Source organism: Rhinatrema bivittatum, chromosome 11 (assembly GCF_901001135.1).
Source record: "Rhinatrema bivittatum chromosome 11, aRhiBiv1.1, whole genome shotgun sequence".
Classification (NCBI taxonomy): domain Eukaryota; kingdom Metazoa; phylum Chordata; class Amphibia; order Gymnophiona; family Rhinatrematidae; genus Rhinatrema; species Rhinatrema bivittatum.
Window position 1 is genome coordinate 96,104,242 of NC_042625.1, and position 16,519 is coordinate 96,120,760.

Below are 16,519 nucleotides of genomic sequence, written 5' to 3' on the forward strand. Positions count from 1 at the left end.
TAGGTCAGTCGGCATCGCTAGAGACCTGGGCAAACTCAGGACAAGTCGGCCTGACCAAGCCACCTTGATTACAGCATTGAAATCGTGACGGGAAAATTGTCCAGTCACACAAAAGAAATGTCCTAGCTATTGTTCCTTTCAGTCCGCAGAGATATATTTATAACTTTGGAACTGCAAAACTGAAAGCAGCTTGTGTGTGGAGACTGTGCCTTATGCTGGCCCTCTGTGCTTCATCGTGGCTACTTGTGTAGCATCGCACGCCAGCTGTGAGGGATAGAGAGAAGCCCATGGCTCCCCACACCTGTAGGAGAATGGAGGGCTAGCCCCAGAGCACTCAGCTTTCACTTCCTGCACCGTGCCACTGCTCCCCAGGGCGGAAGGACCAAGTCCCCCTGCATGTGATTGGGAGAGTGGGCCAGCTCTTTTAAGTTCGTTTGCATGTATGTTAGGCTCTCTTTAGAAGTGCCCAATCTGTGAGTTGGTTCCATGACTTAAGTGACTTGCTTGCCTCCATGTAATAGCACCAGAGCTTTCAGGAAGTGTGCAGTAACGCTTTCATATCCAAAACAGGCCTCCTGACCTGACTGAGAAAAGAGAGCAGAAAGTACTTTAATAAACTTCAGCCCTGAGGGGTTTGGGGCCAAGTGCTGTAGATACTATGCAGAGGACAGGGGTTTGATTCCCTGCATCGACCGGGCGTGCTGCGGGGGCAGTGCTCACAGCCCCTTAGGCAGGTTCCTAGTCCTCGAATAATTACAGCACTTGTGCAGTGAAACTTGGTGCGCTGCATGCTAAACCGATCCGAAAAAGTTAAAACCAGCAAATGGATGGCATATGCAAATGAGGCATTAGCGTGTGAATAGTAAATAGCAGGGGATCTTCTCCCTCCGATATTTAGCATTCACTTGTTAAGGTCAGAATGGTAACAGCTGTTTGGGACCTGATACTACCTGTGTAGCATGCATGCTATTGAAAGAGTTCAACTGCCAGCATGCATTGTACGACCTGCGGTGGCTTTTCTGTGTCCAATAAAGGGCCGTGCTGCAAGGAGCTATTGGATGGCGTGGCCATGACGGTCATTGATGGCCTTTTGGCCATGATCCTAGTGTAGTTGAGCACAGGGCTTGAGCTGAGTGCAGTCCCTTTTTAGCCTTTTGACTGTTGAATGTAGGGGTTAGGACCCTGCCACCTCTCCACATCAGGGACACAATGATGTAACGAGCATTGCCAAAGTAGGAGGATTAAACCTTTTCCTTATAAGCTGTCCTTGATGTGGTTTGAGTCTTGATCCAGAACAGCAGAAGACTGGGCATCCACATGGCAGATGAAATTTAATGTGGACAAGTGCAAGGTGTTGCATATAGGGAAAAATAACCCTTGCTGTAGTTACACGATGTTAGGTTCCATATTAGGAGCTACCACCCAGGAAAGAGATCTAGGCATCATAGTGGATAATATTTATTTAATTTATTTATTTGTCGGTTTTTATATACCGTTGTTTGGAGCAGGCCTTCACAACAGTTTACATCAAAAAGGGTAAAAACTGGTTACATTTTAACAGGAAAATCTTGAGCAGATGTTTAGGTCAGGAACTTTGTACATGATAATAGCATATTTACATGGGCGTGCTTTGAAATGCTGGAAATATGGGCAGTATGTGGGAGGGGGTGGTAAAGGGAGGTAAGGGAAGGAAGAGGACGGTAAAATAAGGGTGGACGCATATGGCAAAAAATATCGGATAATATGAGGTTATTGGAAACAGCTTTAGGGATAAAGATTTTAGGACAATGCATGTATCGGTGAGAGTTGGGGATGCTTTGATAATTTGTAAAAGGTCTTGGCTCCAGGTGTGTTGAGTGGGGAAGTCCATTTTTAGGAAAGGGGTTGGAGACGGATGAACTGTGATAGTATTTGGAGAGTAGAAATTTATCCTATGCTGTCTCTGTATGTTTGTTCGAAGAGCCAGGTTTTTAGGAGCTTTCTGAATAGTTGTATGTTGCCTTGATTCCGTATGTTTTCTGGTAGGGTATTCCATAAGCATGGTCCAGCTAGAGTGAATGCTCTGTCCCATACTGAGATAAATCTGGTGGAGTTGGTTGTGGGAATTGTTAGTAAAGCTTTGTTGGATGATCTCGTGTTGCGTTTAGGGATGTGCAATTGGATTGTGTCGTTCAGCCAGTTTATTTCCTTTCCATAAATTGACTTGTGTAGTATGGTGAGAACTTTAAACTCAATTCATTTTTCAATGGGTAGCCAGTGCAGAACCTTTAGTGTTTGTGTGATGTGCTCTGTTTCTTCTGGCCGGTTAATATCCTTGCAGTTGCATTCTGTAGAATTTGGAGTGGTCGCAGGGTCGATTTGGGAAGGCCTAGCAGAATTGAGTTACAGTAATCGAGACTTGTGAATATTAATGATTGAAGAATGGTTCTAAAGTCTTGGGGAATTTAGTAGGGGTTTTAGACGTTTTAGGACAAGAAGTTTGTTGAAGCCTTCTTTTATCTTAATGGAGATGTGCTTTTTGAAATTGAGTTCAGGGTCTATCCAGATCCTGAGATCTTTCACTTTGTCATATAATTTGACGATAGAATTGTCATTGACGTTGTTTTTCGACATTGTTTATTGTGGATTTCCGTTCTAGTAGGATGTATTCTGTTTTTATTTATTTATTTAACAGCTTTTTTATACCAACATTAGAGGGCACATCATATTGGTTTACATCTGAACAAGAAGGTGGAAAATACAAAAAACAGGGATGGGGGGAAGGGGAGCAACAAGAGTAACAATTTGCAGCAAAGGTGCTGCAGCTAGAAGGAGGCTCTATATGTGAGCCTGAAAAATTGAAACTAAAGGGTTAAAAATATTTACATATTAACATAGTGCTTTATTCATGTTTAGGCAGAGTTTCAGGTTTAGGAGTTGTTTGGAGTTTAGGTAATTTGTTGATATTTTGAGGGTTTTTTTCAGGTGTGTCAGTGACTGGAATTAAGAGTTGAATGTCGTCAGCATACATAAAGTAAGTAATATTGAGGCTTGAGAGGAGTTGGCAGAGAGGTATGAGGTAGATGTTGAACAGTATGGGTGACAGAGCTGATCCCTGCGGGACTCCTGTTTCTAGTGTGGTCGGTTCTGATTTGGTGTTGATGTTTACTTGAAAAGATCGATTGCTTAGGAAGGATTTGAACCATCTCAGAGTAGTATCTGTGAGGCCTATATCAGAAAGTCTACTGATTAGGGTTTTGTGGTCAACAGTGTCAAAGGCTGCTGATAGGTCAAGTAGGATAAGCAGGAAGCTTTGGCCTTTGTCGAAGCCCCTTAGAATTGTATCCGAGAGGGTGAGGAGTAGGGTCTCGGTACTGAAATTTTTTCGGAATCCGTGTTGTGTAGGGAAGAGGACGTCATTCATTTCTAGATGCTGATTCAGTTGTTTGAGAACTGCTTTTTCGATTAATTTGGCGAGAAAGGATAAGTTGGAAATTGGTTGGTAGTTGTTGAGTTCAGATGGATTTAGATTATTTTTTTTCAGGATGGGTTTAATTGTGGCTACTTTGAGGATGTCAGGTAGGGTTCCTTCTTCCAGTGATTTGTTGATGATGTTTGATATTATTGGTGAAATGGTTTGTGCAATTTCTTTTAGGGTATGAGTTGGTATTGTGTCAAGATCGTGGTTGGCAGGTTTTAGGGTTTTGATTAGATTCTCTACATCAGTGCAGGAGATGTGATCAAAGGTAGACCAAGGTGCTGAGTCTTTACTGTGTGGCATGATTTTTGTTTGTGGTAGGATATTGAAGTTCTCTGTAATTTTGCAGATTTTTTGTTTGAAGAAGTTGGCTAGTTCCTGGCTTAAGTTGGTGTTAGTGAGAGCTGTGGTTGGGTTATTATCAGAGATTAGTTTGCTAACGATGTCAAATAATGTTTTAGGGTTGTGGGAAAATTTTTGAATTTTTTTACTATAGTAGTCTCGCTTGGTTTTGTTTAATATGTTCTTATAGTATGCGAGGTATATGCAGTAATTGGCAAGGGTTGTCTGGGATGTCTTTTTCTTTTTTTTTCTTAGGATGAGTTTGGTATCTTTCAATTGTTTATTGTTCCCTGGGTTGATGTTGGCTTGGTTGGAGTTGAGATGTTTAGTTTTTTCTGGGCTGATGTAGTTAGCTACTTCTGAGGCTATTTGTATCCAGGATTGTGTATCATTGTTTGGTGTTTGAGAGATCAATGTTGGGGAGTTGCTTTTCAAGTTCTTTTTGGAGTGCCTCTATTGGGAAGGGAGTTCTGAATTTGAAGCTGGTAGTGGATATTTCATTTATAAGGTTTTTGGTGAGGATTCCAGTTTGGCAGTTTAGGAGGACGTGATCCGACCAGGGGATAGGTGTACAGGATACTAGTGTGTTGCATAAGCGGGTGTCGTTGGCGAAGACTAGGTCTAGTGTATGTCCAGCTTTATGGGTAGGTTCGTGTATTGCTAGAGAAAAGTTCAGAGCGGAGAGTATATCAATGAGTGTTTGGCATGAACGTGATGGTTGTTTCTCATCAGTATGAAGATTCAAGTCTCCGAGCATTATAGTGGGTTTCTTATGGTTGATATTAGCTGTGAAAAATTCAATTAGTGGAGAAATAGAACTTTAAAATCGTCGGCTCAGTGTGCTGCAGCAGTCAAAAAAAGCAAACAGAATGTTAGAAATTATTAGGAAGGGAATGGTTAATAAAATGGAAAATGTCATAATGCCTCTGTATCACTCCATGGGGAGACCGCACCTTGAATATTGTGTACAATTCTGGTCACCGCATCTCAAAAAAGATATAGTTGCGATGGAGAAGGTACAGAGAAGGGATGGAACAGCTCCCCTATGAGGAAAAGCTGAAGAGGTTAGGGCTGTTCAGCTTGGAGAAGAAATGGCTGAGGGGGGATATGATAGAGGTCTTAAAGATCATGAGAGGTCTAGAACGGGTAGATGTGAATCGGTTATTTAAACTTTTGAATAATAGAAGGACTAGGGGGCACTCCATGAAGTTAGCAAGTAGCACATTTAAAACTAATCGGAGAAAGTTATTTTCACTCAACGCACAATTAAGCTCTGGAATTTGTTGTCAGAGGGTATGATTAGTGCAGTTATGGGCCGATACAGTAAAAATCATGGGAGTGCAGTTATGCGCGCGATACAGTAAATTAATTTATTTAAATTAGGGTCCGGGGCAAAAAGAGGCGCTAGGGACACTAGCGTGTCCCTAGCGCCTCTTTTTGGACAGGATCGGCGGCTGTCAGCGAGTTTGACAGCCGACGCTCAATTTTGCCGGCGTCTGTTCTCGAGCCCGCTGACAGCCACGGGTTTGGAAACCGGACGCCGGCAAAATTGAGCGTCCGGTTTTCAACCCGCGAGCCGCCGGCCAATTTTAAATTTTTTTTTTTTTTTTTAATTTTTTACTTTTTTTTAACTTTTGGGGCCTCCGACTTAATATCGCCATGATATTAAGTCGGAGGGTGCACAGAAAAGCAGTTTTTACTGCTTTTCTGTGCACTTCCCCAGCGTCTGCAGAAATTAGCGCCCACCTTTGGGTCCACTTCTGCCCTCAGCACTGCCGAGTTGCCCCATGTGCCAGGCTTAGTTTTCAGCAAGGGGGGCAGCGACTCGGGTAAAGAGAGCTGAGCGTGCTCAGTACAGCATGCACACGCTCGTTAGGTTCACGTGATAGAGCCGTGTCATTGTGCAGTAATAGCGAAGACCCAGGGATTGAGCTGGGCAGGCGCTGGAACTTGTTCTGATTTTACTGCCTCGCATGTGAAAAATGTGTAGCCTGAGTTTTATTTCATAGGACCCTTAGTGGACCCTGGTGCGTGCGCGTGACACCTCTCTCGCTGCAGTGAGTTGGGTGCAAATCCCCAGGGATTATAGACTCCTGGTACCACCTCCGAGCCCTGCTTCTAACTGAGCTGAATGTGCAAAGGAACAAAAAGCAACTCTGCCTCCTGCAAAAAAAACAAAAAACTTAGGGGTGGCTGGGTTGTTATCTGGAATCGGACTTTGACACATTAATGGTTCTGAAGATTTCCAGCCCAGTTCCAGAGAGCACCAGGTGCTGACAGCTGCTCACCGGGCCGGGGGAAGGCCCTGTCCCTCTCCTGAGACCCTTGCTAACGGCAGAAAGAGGAGGCCAAGCTTTACCGCGCTGCGCAGCACGAGCAGACTTTTGGTTTCCAGGGCTGGAGTTTATTTATTTTATTTAATTGTTTTTATATACCGACACTCGTTGGAGGATATCACATCGCTTTACATTGTACCGACAGGAATAGCCAGGTTTTCAGGGTTTGTTTTTTTTTAAAAGATTGGGGAGATGGATCCAGTCTTAGTTGGGTGGGCATCTTGTTCCAGAGGGAGGGGCCAGCTACCGAGACGGTGCGTTGTCTGGTAGAGGTGAGGTGCGCTAGTTTTGTGTGGGGGATGGAAAGCAGGCCTGTGTTTTGGGAGCACAGGTTTCTCTGAGAGTTATGATGGTGGAAAGTTGCGTTTTACGCAGCCTGCTTTATACTGGCAAAGCATGAAAGGTATCCTACAGCAGAGGACCAGAAGCAGACCCCCGGCCCCTGGCTCTAGGACACTGCAGGAGTAACGTGGATTCATGGGAGCAGCTGCTTCCCGCCCGTGTGTTTCCTAGAGCAGTGACTACGGCAGAGGACCAGACGCAGGCCCCTGGCTCTGGGACACTGCAGGAGTAACGGGGATTCATGGGAGCAGCTGCTTCCCGCCCGCCCGTGTGTTTCCTAGAGCAGTGACTACGGCAGAGGACCAGAAGCAGACCCCCTGCCCCTGGCTCTGGGACACTGCAGGAGTAACGGGGATTCATGGGAGCAGCTGCTTCCCACCCGTGTGTTTCCTAGAGCAGTGACTACGGCAGAGGACCAGAAGCAGACCCTCGCCCCCTGGCTCTGGGACACTGCAGGAGTAACGGGGATTCATGGGAGCAGCTGCTTCCCGCCCGTGTGTTTCCTAGAGCAGTGACTACGGCAGAGGACCAGACGCAGACCCCCGGCCCCTGGCTCTGGGACACTGCAGGAGTAACGGGGATTCATGGGAGCAGCTGCTTCCCACCCGTGTGTTTCCTAGAGCAGTGACTACGGCAGAGGACCAGACGCAGACCCCCGGCCCCTGGCTCTGGGACACTGCAGGAGTAACGGGGATTCATGGGAGCAGCTACTTCCCACCCGTGTGTTTCCTAGAGCAGTGACTACGGCAGAGGACCAGACGCAGACCCCCGGCCCCTGGCTCTGGGACACTGCAGGAGTAACGGGGATTCATGGGAGCAGCTACTTCCCACCCGTGTGTTTCCTAGAGCAGTGACTACGGCAGAGGACCAGACGCAGACCCCCGGCCCCTGGCTCTGGGACACTGCAGGAGTAACGGGGATTCATGGGAGCAGCTGCTTCCCGCCCGTGTGTTTCCTAGAGCAGTGACTACGGCAGAGGACCAGACGCAGACCCCCAGCCCCTGGCTCTGGGACACTGCAGGAGTAACGGGGATTCATGGGAGCAGCTGCTTCCCGCCCGCCCGTGTGTTTCCTAGAGCAGTGACTACGGCAGAGGACCAGACGCAGGCCCCTGGCTCTGGGACACTGCAGGAGTAACGGGGATTCATGGGAGCAGCTGCTTCCCGCCCGTGTGTTTCCTAGAGCAGTGACTACGGCAGAGGACCAGACGCAGACCCCCAGCCCCTGGCTCTGGGACACTGCAGGAGTAACGGGGATTCATGGGAGCAGCTGCTTCCCACCCGTGTGTTTCCTAGAGCAGTGACTACGGCAGAGGACCAGACGCAGACCCCCGGCCCCTGGCTCTGGGACACTGCAGGAGTAACGGGGATTCATGGGAGCAGCTACTTCCCACCCGTGTGTTTCCTAGAGCAGTGACTACGGCAGAGGACCAGACGCAGACCCCCGGCCCCTGGCTCTGGGACACTGCAGGAGTAACGGGGATTCATGGGAGCAGCTGCTTCCCACCCGTGTGTTTCCTAGAGCAGTGACTACAGCAGAGGACCAGACGCAGGCCCCTGGCTCTGGGACACTGCAGGAGTAATGGGGATTCATGGGAGCAGCTGCTTCCCGCCCGTGTGTTTCCTAGAGCAGTGACTACGGCAGAGGACCAGACGCAGACCCCCGGCCCCTGGCTCTGGGACACTGCAGGAGTAACAGGGATTCATGGGAGCAGCTGCTTCCCGCCCGCCCGTGTGTTTCCTAGAGCAGTGACTACGGCAGAGGACCAGACGCAGACCCCCGGCCCCTGGCTCTGGGACACTGCAGGAGTAACGGGGATTCATGGGAGCAGCTGCTTCCCGCCCGTGTGTTTCCTAGAGCAGTGACTACGGCAGAGGACCAGACGCAGACCCCCGGCCCCTGGCTCTGGGACACTGCAGGAGTAACGGGGATTCATGGGAGCAGCTGCTTCCCGCCCGTGTGTTTCCTAGAGCAGTGACTACGGCAGAGGACCAGAAGCAGACCCCCGGCCCCTGGCTCTGGGACACTGCAGGAGTAACGGGGATTCATGGGAGCAGCTGCTTCCCGCCCGCCCGTGTGTTTCCTAGAGCAGTGACTACGGCAGAGGACCAGACGCAGACCCCCGGCCCCTGGCTCTGGGACACTGCAGGAGTAACGGGGATTCATGGGAGCAGCTGCTTCCCGCCCGTGTGTTTCCTAGAGCAGTGACTACGGCAGAGGACCAGAAGCAGACCCCCGGCCCCTGGCTCTGGGACACAGGGATTCATGGGAGCAGCTGCTTCCCGCCCGTGTGTTTCCTAGAGCAGTGACTACGGCAGAGGACCAGAAGCAGACCCCCGGCCCCTGGCTCTGGGACACTGCAAGAGTAACGGGGATTCATGGGAGCAGCTGCTTCCCGCGCTTCTGACTCCAGTTCCAAGATTGCTTCCAGTTTCTATGGTTTCAGTACAAAATCTAGTTGAAGACAAGCTGCTCTCTGTGTTTTTATATAATCTCTGTTTGTATGTCTTATCTTTTTCTCTCTATGCATATTTATATCTCATCCCAGAGAGGCTTAATGCTGGCCACAGGTTTTACAATAAAACTTTGCTTTAATGCAGACTTGTGCGCTGAAAACAAAAGATGCCAGTAATGAGAAAAGTAGCCTGAAGTGCATTATTGGTACCTTTTCCCCCTCTAGCAGGCACTAGCTGGGGTATTGCCCTCAGACGCGCACCTTGGGGTGGGGTGGCAGAGAGATGGGGAGGAGCCAGGCTCTTGGCGTTCCCTCTTTGGATAAGTAGAGCTATGGGAAGGAAAACTCATCCTGGCCAAAGTCAGGCAGAGAGCTCAGGCCTCACCCTTTGCTTGGTCTGCAATAGCTCAGACCATTTCATTTGGATAAACAGGTTCTGCATGGTATGGGTTTCTAGATGGTGGTCTGAAGGGGTTTCTCGCCAACAGAGAGAACAAGGTCTCTGTCTTTCTCTTGCCTGCTTCTGCGCTGTGGTCTGAGAATTTGCTTTGTATTTCTGTTCTGGAACGAATTGCAAACCTACAGCCCTCAGCAGGACCATCCGGGAGGTCGGACTTAGGCGAGAAACTCCTTAAAGTGCCCCAGTTTCCTCCTTTCCTCTAGTGACTGGCGCTGGTCCTTGGCTTTCCTTGGGCGCTCTCTCCATAGGTTTTCTTCGCTGTCCTGTGTTCTGCTTCCCACAGTCTCCTCGGTATGAACAGAGGTTGCAGAGAATTGACTGAAGGTCATTGCTGGCATTCACCCGAAGCTCCAGGCCTCTCCCGAGCCGCAGTGTCCCATAGGTCAGCTCAGAGTGAGGTTTCTGGGTTTTTCTCCTTGTCTATGTTTTCATATCCATTTCAGAAATCAGTTGGGTAATGGTCACAGGAGTGCTTTGTTGGGAATATCGTCACATCCTTGGGGTTTGCAAGCATTTAGCTTCGACCTTGGGCATCTGAATGTGCCCAGTCTGTAGGCATGGCCTGAAGTATTTAATCCATGCAGTAAGAAATTGCGTTGTGCAGCAGCGTGGGGTACGTGATTAGGTGCTGCTTCTTGCAGGATTATTAACTTGCTCAGCTTTAGGTCAGAAGATCCAACTCCTAGAGTCTTCCTGTCAAACCTAAACTTGCCTGTGATAACACTTTTATTGAATAGCAAGTAGCTTTTTATTTTAAAGTACCTTGAGATTTAACATGCCTAAGCTGCTCTGTGATCTGGTCTCCTTCTGCTACAGGAGTCTCCCCTGACACCTCCGAGTGCTTTAATGCAATGCACAGCCTTGTGCACGGAGCAAACTCTGGGACGCACTGGCCACATGTGGATGCGTTTCAGCTTTGGGGTTTTTTTTTTTAATACCGTTCTGTAACAGCACATGCTAAGTTCATTCCAGGGCTGTCATGATTCATTCAGTCTCTACACAGTAGACAACAACAAAAAAACCCCAAGATAAATGAAGTATTTTATCCCTAGAGTTAGGAATTGAAGCCTAGACCTGGAGATATCCCTGCAGTAGATGGTGTCCAAGCAGCACAGTAAGTCTGCAGACTGGCATAGCTCGTTCACTCTCTCTCGTACCGTACAGGACGTCCGTGAATGATCGAACCCCTCAGAGCTTGGGGGTGGGGGTCTGCTTGCTGTCTTTAATGCAGGGTACTGCTCTGGGTTTAACAATGACATCAGTGGGGGAGGGGAACGGGCCCCTATAGACCCGGAATGCTTAGTTCATGGCAGCAAACCTTTGATCGTTTCTGTCCCCGATACCCTTCCCCCTCCCCGCAGAAAAATGATCCTTCTCTTGTAACATTTAGTGAGCCTGCCTAAAAGCTTCCCATTCTGTGGATGCCACTGTGTCTCTCCAGCCCTCGTGTAGTTAAAGCCGAAATGCTGCGCTATCAAAGCTGCAGGGCCCCTGTGGGCTGACAGTAACTCGAAGTCTGGAAGCAGCAGGACCATCCTTTAGTGCTGTAAAGGGGCAGCTGCTTCTTGGGCAGGTCCATTCCCCGGTTAACAGGTCTCCGTCTCGGTCTCCCGCAGAGAATCTCGTTTTATAGAATTTCTCTCCCTGAGCAGTGCTAGGTTTATATCTCAGTGCACTTAAAAACTGAAAAGATGCAGGGCCCTGAAACTAAGCAGCGGGAAGAGCCCCTGTACTGATCCGGGCTGTGTGGTACCACTGTAAAACAGGAAGTTGGTGGCCGGTGTGACTTCTCTTCTCTGTTTTGTCTCTTCCAGGTGCAGGTTCTGACCTCGTTGCGTGCCAGCCCAGGAAGGCTCAACGTGGAGTTGGTTTGAAGCTCTGGGATGACAATGACCACTTGCAGTTGGTGGGGGCTCCTTTCCCTGCTCGCTCCTGCTTGTCTGCCTGCTGTCGCAGCCCTAGCTGCGACGCCTTTTGGCTGCTGGACGGACTCTGCATCCTTGCAAAGTGCAGGACGCCAGCACTCTGCACAGTGACTAAAATGAACTTCAGCGACTCCTTCCTAGTGCTCCTAAGAAGAAGACAAATTGCAGGAGCTGAATTGTTAGACCAGGCTGGGACTAGAACTCATTGGCAGAATCAAGAAAAGGTGTCAGAAATCAGAGCGAGAGTGCGCAGGACCCTCAGGAAAGGCCCGTGGTTAGAGAAACCACAGCTGAAAAAGGGGACAAAAAGGGACACGCACAGTGAGTCTCCGAATGAGGAAGCCGTGCAGGCCGAGGGTCCTCCAGGAAATCCCCTGCAGAGCCCACCTGACTCTAAGTCTCCGAAACCAGCCGGACATGGTTCCGTAGAGCAACCGAGGCCAGGGGGTGCAGAGAGCAGTCAAGAGATGGGAAACAGGACCTTGCACAGGAATACGTCTGCAGGGGTAAGTCGTATCTGTATATGATAGAAGTAAGAGCGGGAAAGTGTAACTCGGGCCTCCCATGCCAGCTCCTATTCCTGGCTGAGAAAGGGGCACGCGTGTAGGCGTGGCTTAGGACATGAGAGGAAGCCGAGCCATGGCGGAGGGGGAGGTGCGATCTGGAAGGTGACCAGCAGGAGTGCGAGCTGGCTGAGCCACTTTCCCAGCTTGGATTTCGGCTGGCACGGGTGCCTCATTCTCTGCGGCTGACGCACGATCTGCAGCCAGGGGGCCTGGCAGGCGCAGGAAGGGCAGTGTGGCAATTTTACCTGAGCTAAACAAAGGGGGAGCCTTCTCTCTCGGCTTGCACAAGCCCTGTGTCTCCCTCAGCAATTAAAGATCCCAAAGCTTTCCGTTTTTGGTCTTTCAGCAGGGAATAAGTACCCCCCCCCCCACCCTCTGGGCAAAACATTACCAGCAGCTGCCCCCCAGTTACAAACTCACTCTCTCTTTCCTTGCAGTGAAAGCCAGGAGCTGGTTCTGCCCGCTCTCCTGCGGATGGAGCGCCTGGCTGAGCCTCAGTCTCCGACCCTCGTCCTCTCTGGCACAGGGCGGCGCACACCCAGTAAAAGAAACACACAAAGCTAGGCTTGTTGGGAGTAAAGCTTTTCATTAGAGGGTCATCTGTGAAACGTGGGGTGGAAATGAGCACCTTATAAACATCCTTAATGCTCCCCAAAGAGGGGAATCCAGGGCTTTGTGCATCTACACCTCAGCCTGGTTTATCCCGAAAAGTTCACATTATCCAAAAAGCTCTGGTTCTGCCGAAGTAAAGGACCTGTAAACTCCCAGAGTGCACCCAAACTGCACTACAGACCGAGTCTGTGATCATGGCTTGAAGAACAGGTTTGACTGGACTGTGATGTTCGTGTTTATTAGCTTAAGAACTGGTTTAAAAAGCCATTTTTTTAAGGAATGCTGTGTAAGAACAGCCAGTGAGGCTTTGCATCACTCAGGTGCGAGGTACCTGATAGCCGTTCTGCCCAGTGAGTGCTCCACGGCTTCTCTACTCTACCAACCGATGGGTTCAGATTGTGTTTGGGGTTTTTATTTATTTATTTATTTATTTATTTATTTAAGATCTCTTATATATACTGCTTTCCAAATCAAGCCAATCAAAGCAGGGTACAGTACACAATCGTTACATCAAAAAAGACACCAGGAACAATACATACAGAAATAAACTCTTCCACTGTTATTTCGATCCTACTACCACGTTGTGCTTCACAGAATATTCTCTTAAAACAACCACCCCTTCGCCTGATTTCTACATTATAAAAAAATCCTCCTCCTGATGAATTGCTACTGACAAATGCCCTTGATCTTACGTGCCTCTGACGGACCACTTTAAATGCAGGAGCCAGTAGCACCGCTCCCTCGCCCAACCTCAAAGTCCTGCCAGGTTGATACCTGCTAACCTTTTCCTTCACGTGATGGGGAGTTACCCCATAAAACTGGAAGCCAATACAATCTTTACAACATAAGCTCAACAGAACCTCTCCTTCAGCATCCCCAGCAAAGTCCGAACCACCACATCTTGGGCAACTTGTAGCTTATGCAGCAGTCTTTGAAGGCCTTGCAATGATCCAAATTTAATGAAATCAGTGCCTGCACCACATTCAGCTAAAAAGCTTCGAGCTACTTACACCAGACACACCAATTTATGTAAATCCTACACTGTGAGTGCCAGCTCAGTGTGCTGCGGCCATCAAAAAAGCAAACAGTATGTTAGGAATTATTAGGAAGGGAATGGTTAATAGAACAGAAAATGTCATAATGCCTCTATCGCTCCATGGTGAGACCACACCTTGAATACTGTGTACAATTCTGGTCACCACATCTCAAAAAAGATATAATTGCGATGGAGAAGGTACAGAGAAGGGCAACCAAAATGATAAGGGGAATGGAACAGCTCCCCTATGAGGAAAGGCTGAAGAGGTTAGGGCTGTTCAGCTTGGAGGACTGAGGCGGGGGATAGGTCTACAAAATCATGAAAGGACTTAACAAGTTAATGTAAATTGGTTTTTCCTAGTGTGTAGCCAGATGCACTAGGACCAATGGGTTTATGCTCCCCTGCTAGCAGATGGAGATGGAGTCAGATTTCAAAGCTGATGTCACACTAGATACACCACCATAGATCAAAGAGTAGTGATCTCAGCCCTTCAGTATCTCTCCGTCTCCTAGCAGATGTAGACGTGCTTTCCCTATCGGGATTGCTGTACCCTTTTGAAGAAGAAATTTTACCTTTAAATTGGAGAAAGATTGAGCCCCACTCTCCTTCGGTGATACCTAAAGGTCCTTCCCAGAGTCGAGAATTCCTGAGGAGATTTCTGAGATCCCTCAGAGATGTGCCTTGGTCCAGTCGTCGGTTCCCGGCGTGGACTTTGCTGCCGAAGCAGCTGAAAAGGCAGCGGGTGCAGGAAGCTGAGAACGGCGGGTGATGACCAAAGCCCTCTCTCCCCGCAGCCGGAGACCATCTCTGTACTCAGCCGGTAAGCGCTGAGCTCAGGTAGGTAAAAAAAAAAAAGAGGATTCCCTCCGATTCAGAGACGTTGGAGGGGTTTCGGTAGACTTCCTCCGGTCTCCTTGCTTGGTGCACCGTACCGACTTCATTCCTGATCCCGTTGAGGTAAGGGGAAGTGGGCTTCTGAGCGCCCCCCCGATGGGCTAGGCCCCGCAGGCACACCACGTGGTAGGCCACGGTGGCGCCATCTTGTGCACCTTCTATTGCCCACCATAAAGCATCGGTATGCGTGGTGCGTGCCGGCTCTGCGCACGTGCTGTGCACACAACATCACACGCATCCCTTTAGGTAAAGAATTGAGGTAGAACCGAGCGCATGGGCTGTGCACGTGCTACGCTACAGCTCGCAATGGCGCATAAACGTTTAGGCGCAAGCCGGCTGAATACACTGTTACTGTCCCTAATGGCTCTGGCAGCAAAGAAACATAAGCGCCATTCTCTCTACTGCCTGTCATATTAGGGCTGCATAGTCTGACCTTGATTCTTAGGATGGGTCAGCCACAACCTTAACCGGAAGGACCCCGGATCTGAGTAATCCCAGGGCTGGATCTTCCAGGGGAGGGGGAAATCCAGCAGCGCCTACCCCGCTTCCTCCTGGCCTAGGCATGGACCCGGCAGCCTTCTCTTGGGTGGAATTTTTTCAAGGCTCAGTCTGCTTCACTTGCCCCTGGCTGGACAGAAAGCCTTTGACGCAACAGCAATGACTCTACAGATTGCTTCCTGTTGTGCCCTGATGGTTTGCTCGTGCCTTTTCCTCTCTACAGAGCTGGATGACTTGGGTGTATTCCAGAGAAACTATGGAGCCTGCCACTGCATTTTTTAGCTGGCGCAAGCTCTGACCTAGCCTGAGGAGTGGCCTCCGTGATAGCGGCCAGAAGACAGCAGACGCGACCTCTAAGGTCGACCTCCCAAAAATGCCCTTTAAGAGATCAGTTCTCTTCGAAAGCAAATTGGAAAAGCTGGCCAGTAAGTGGGGTGAATCTCCAGTGCCCCGGCTACCGGACGATAAGAGAAAGCAGTTACAGTGCCCTTCACCTATGAGGGGTTGATCCAGTGGCCTCCTTGGGAGGTCTCAGTCCTTTTGGAGTCGACAGCCCAAGAGAGAGGTAGGTTCGGACCGAACTCCCCAGTGAAGCTTTGCCAACCCACTTTTTCCTATCCCCAGAGGGCTTACAATCTAAGTTTGTAGAAAACTGAGGTAATGGAGGGTAAAGTGACTTGCCCAAGGTCACAGGGAATGACAGAGGGACTCCTGGTTCATAGCCCGCTGCTCTAACCACTAGGTGGCTACTCCTTATGACTCTAAGAACATAAGAAACTGCCATACTGGGTCAGACCAAGGGTCCATCAAGCCCAGCATCCTGTTTCCAACAGAGGCCAAACCAGGCCACAAGAACCTGGCAATTACCCAAACACTAAGAAGATCCCATGCTACTGATGCAATTAATAGCAGTGGTTATTCCCTAAGTAAACTTGATTAATAGCAGTTAATGGACTTCTCCAAGAACCTATCCAGACCGTTTTTAAACACAGCTATACTAACTGCACTAACCACATCCTCTGGCAACAAATTCCAGAGCTTTTTTGTGCGTTGAGTGAAAAAGAACTTTCTCCGATTAGTTTTAAATGTGCTACTTGCTAACTTCATGGAGTGCCCCCTAGTCCTTCTGTTATCCAAAAGAGTAAAAAAACGATTCACATCTACCCGTTCTAGACCTCTCATGATCTTAAAGACCTCTATCATATCCCCCCTCAGCCGTCTCTTCTCCAAGCTGAACAGCCCTAACCTCTTCAGCCTTTCCTCATAGGGGAGCTGTTCCATCCCCTTTATCATTTTGGTCACCCTCTGTATATTATATACCTTCTTCCAGTGTGGCATTATCTGAAGTACAGTGTAGGATTCACCTCACAGCTGTATGATGGCAGTTTTTTGAAGAGCAGATGTGTATTCATGTATAGAACATCAACAGGGAGGTACTGAGCACGAGCCCCTGTGTACATTATTGGATTCAGAGAAGAGAGGTGACAATCAGAGCCTCGGATAATCTGACCTAGGAGCAAAGTGATGGGGAAGAGCAAACTGAGGGCTGATGTGACTGTGGGAATCAATTCTCCAGCTCCCTGGGAGGAAGGGGAA

The 16,519-nt window shown here is 49.0% G+C and overlaps 1 protein-coding gene across 4 annotated transcripts in view; it reads left to right on the top strand.

The window, feature by feature from the left end:
• Positions 1 to 16,519, top strand: part of KIAA0319L (KIAA0319 like) — a 92,432-nt gene that overhangs the window by 11,440 nt on the left and 64,473 nt on the right. For all 4 annotated transcript variants that reach the window (XM_029572014.1, XM_029572013.1, XM_029572012.1 and 1 more), the window contains one exon: positions 11,207 to 11,823. In XM_029572014.1, the coding sequence (XP_029427874.1) occupies positions 11,207 to 11,823 (617 nt within the window). The remainder of the gene's footprint in view (positions 1 to 11,206; positions 11,824 to 16,519) is intronic.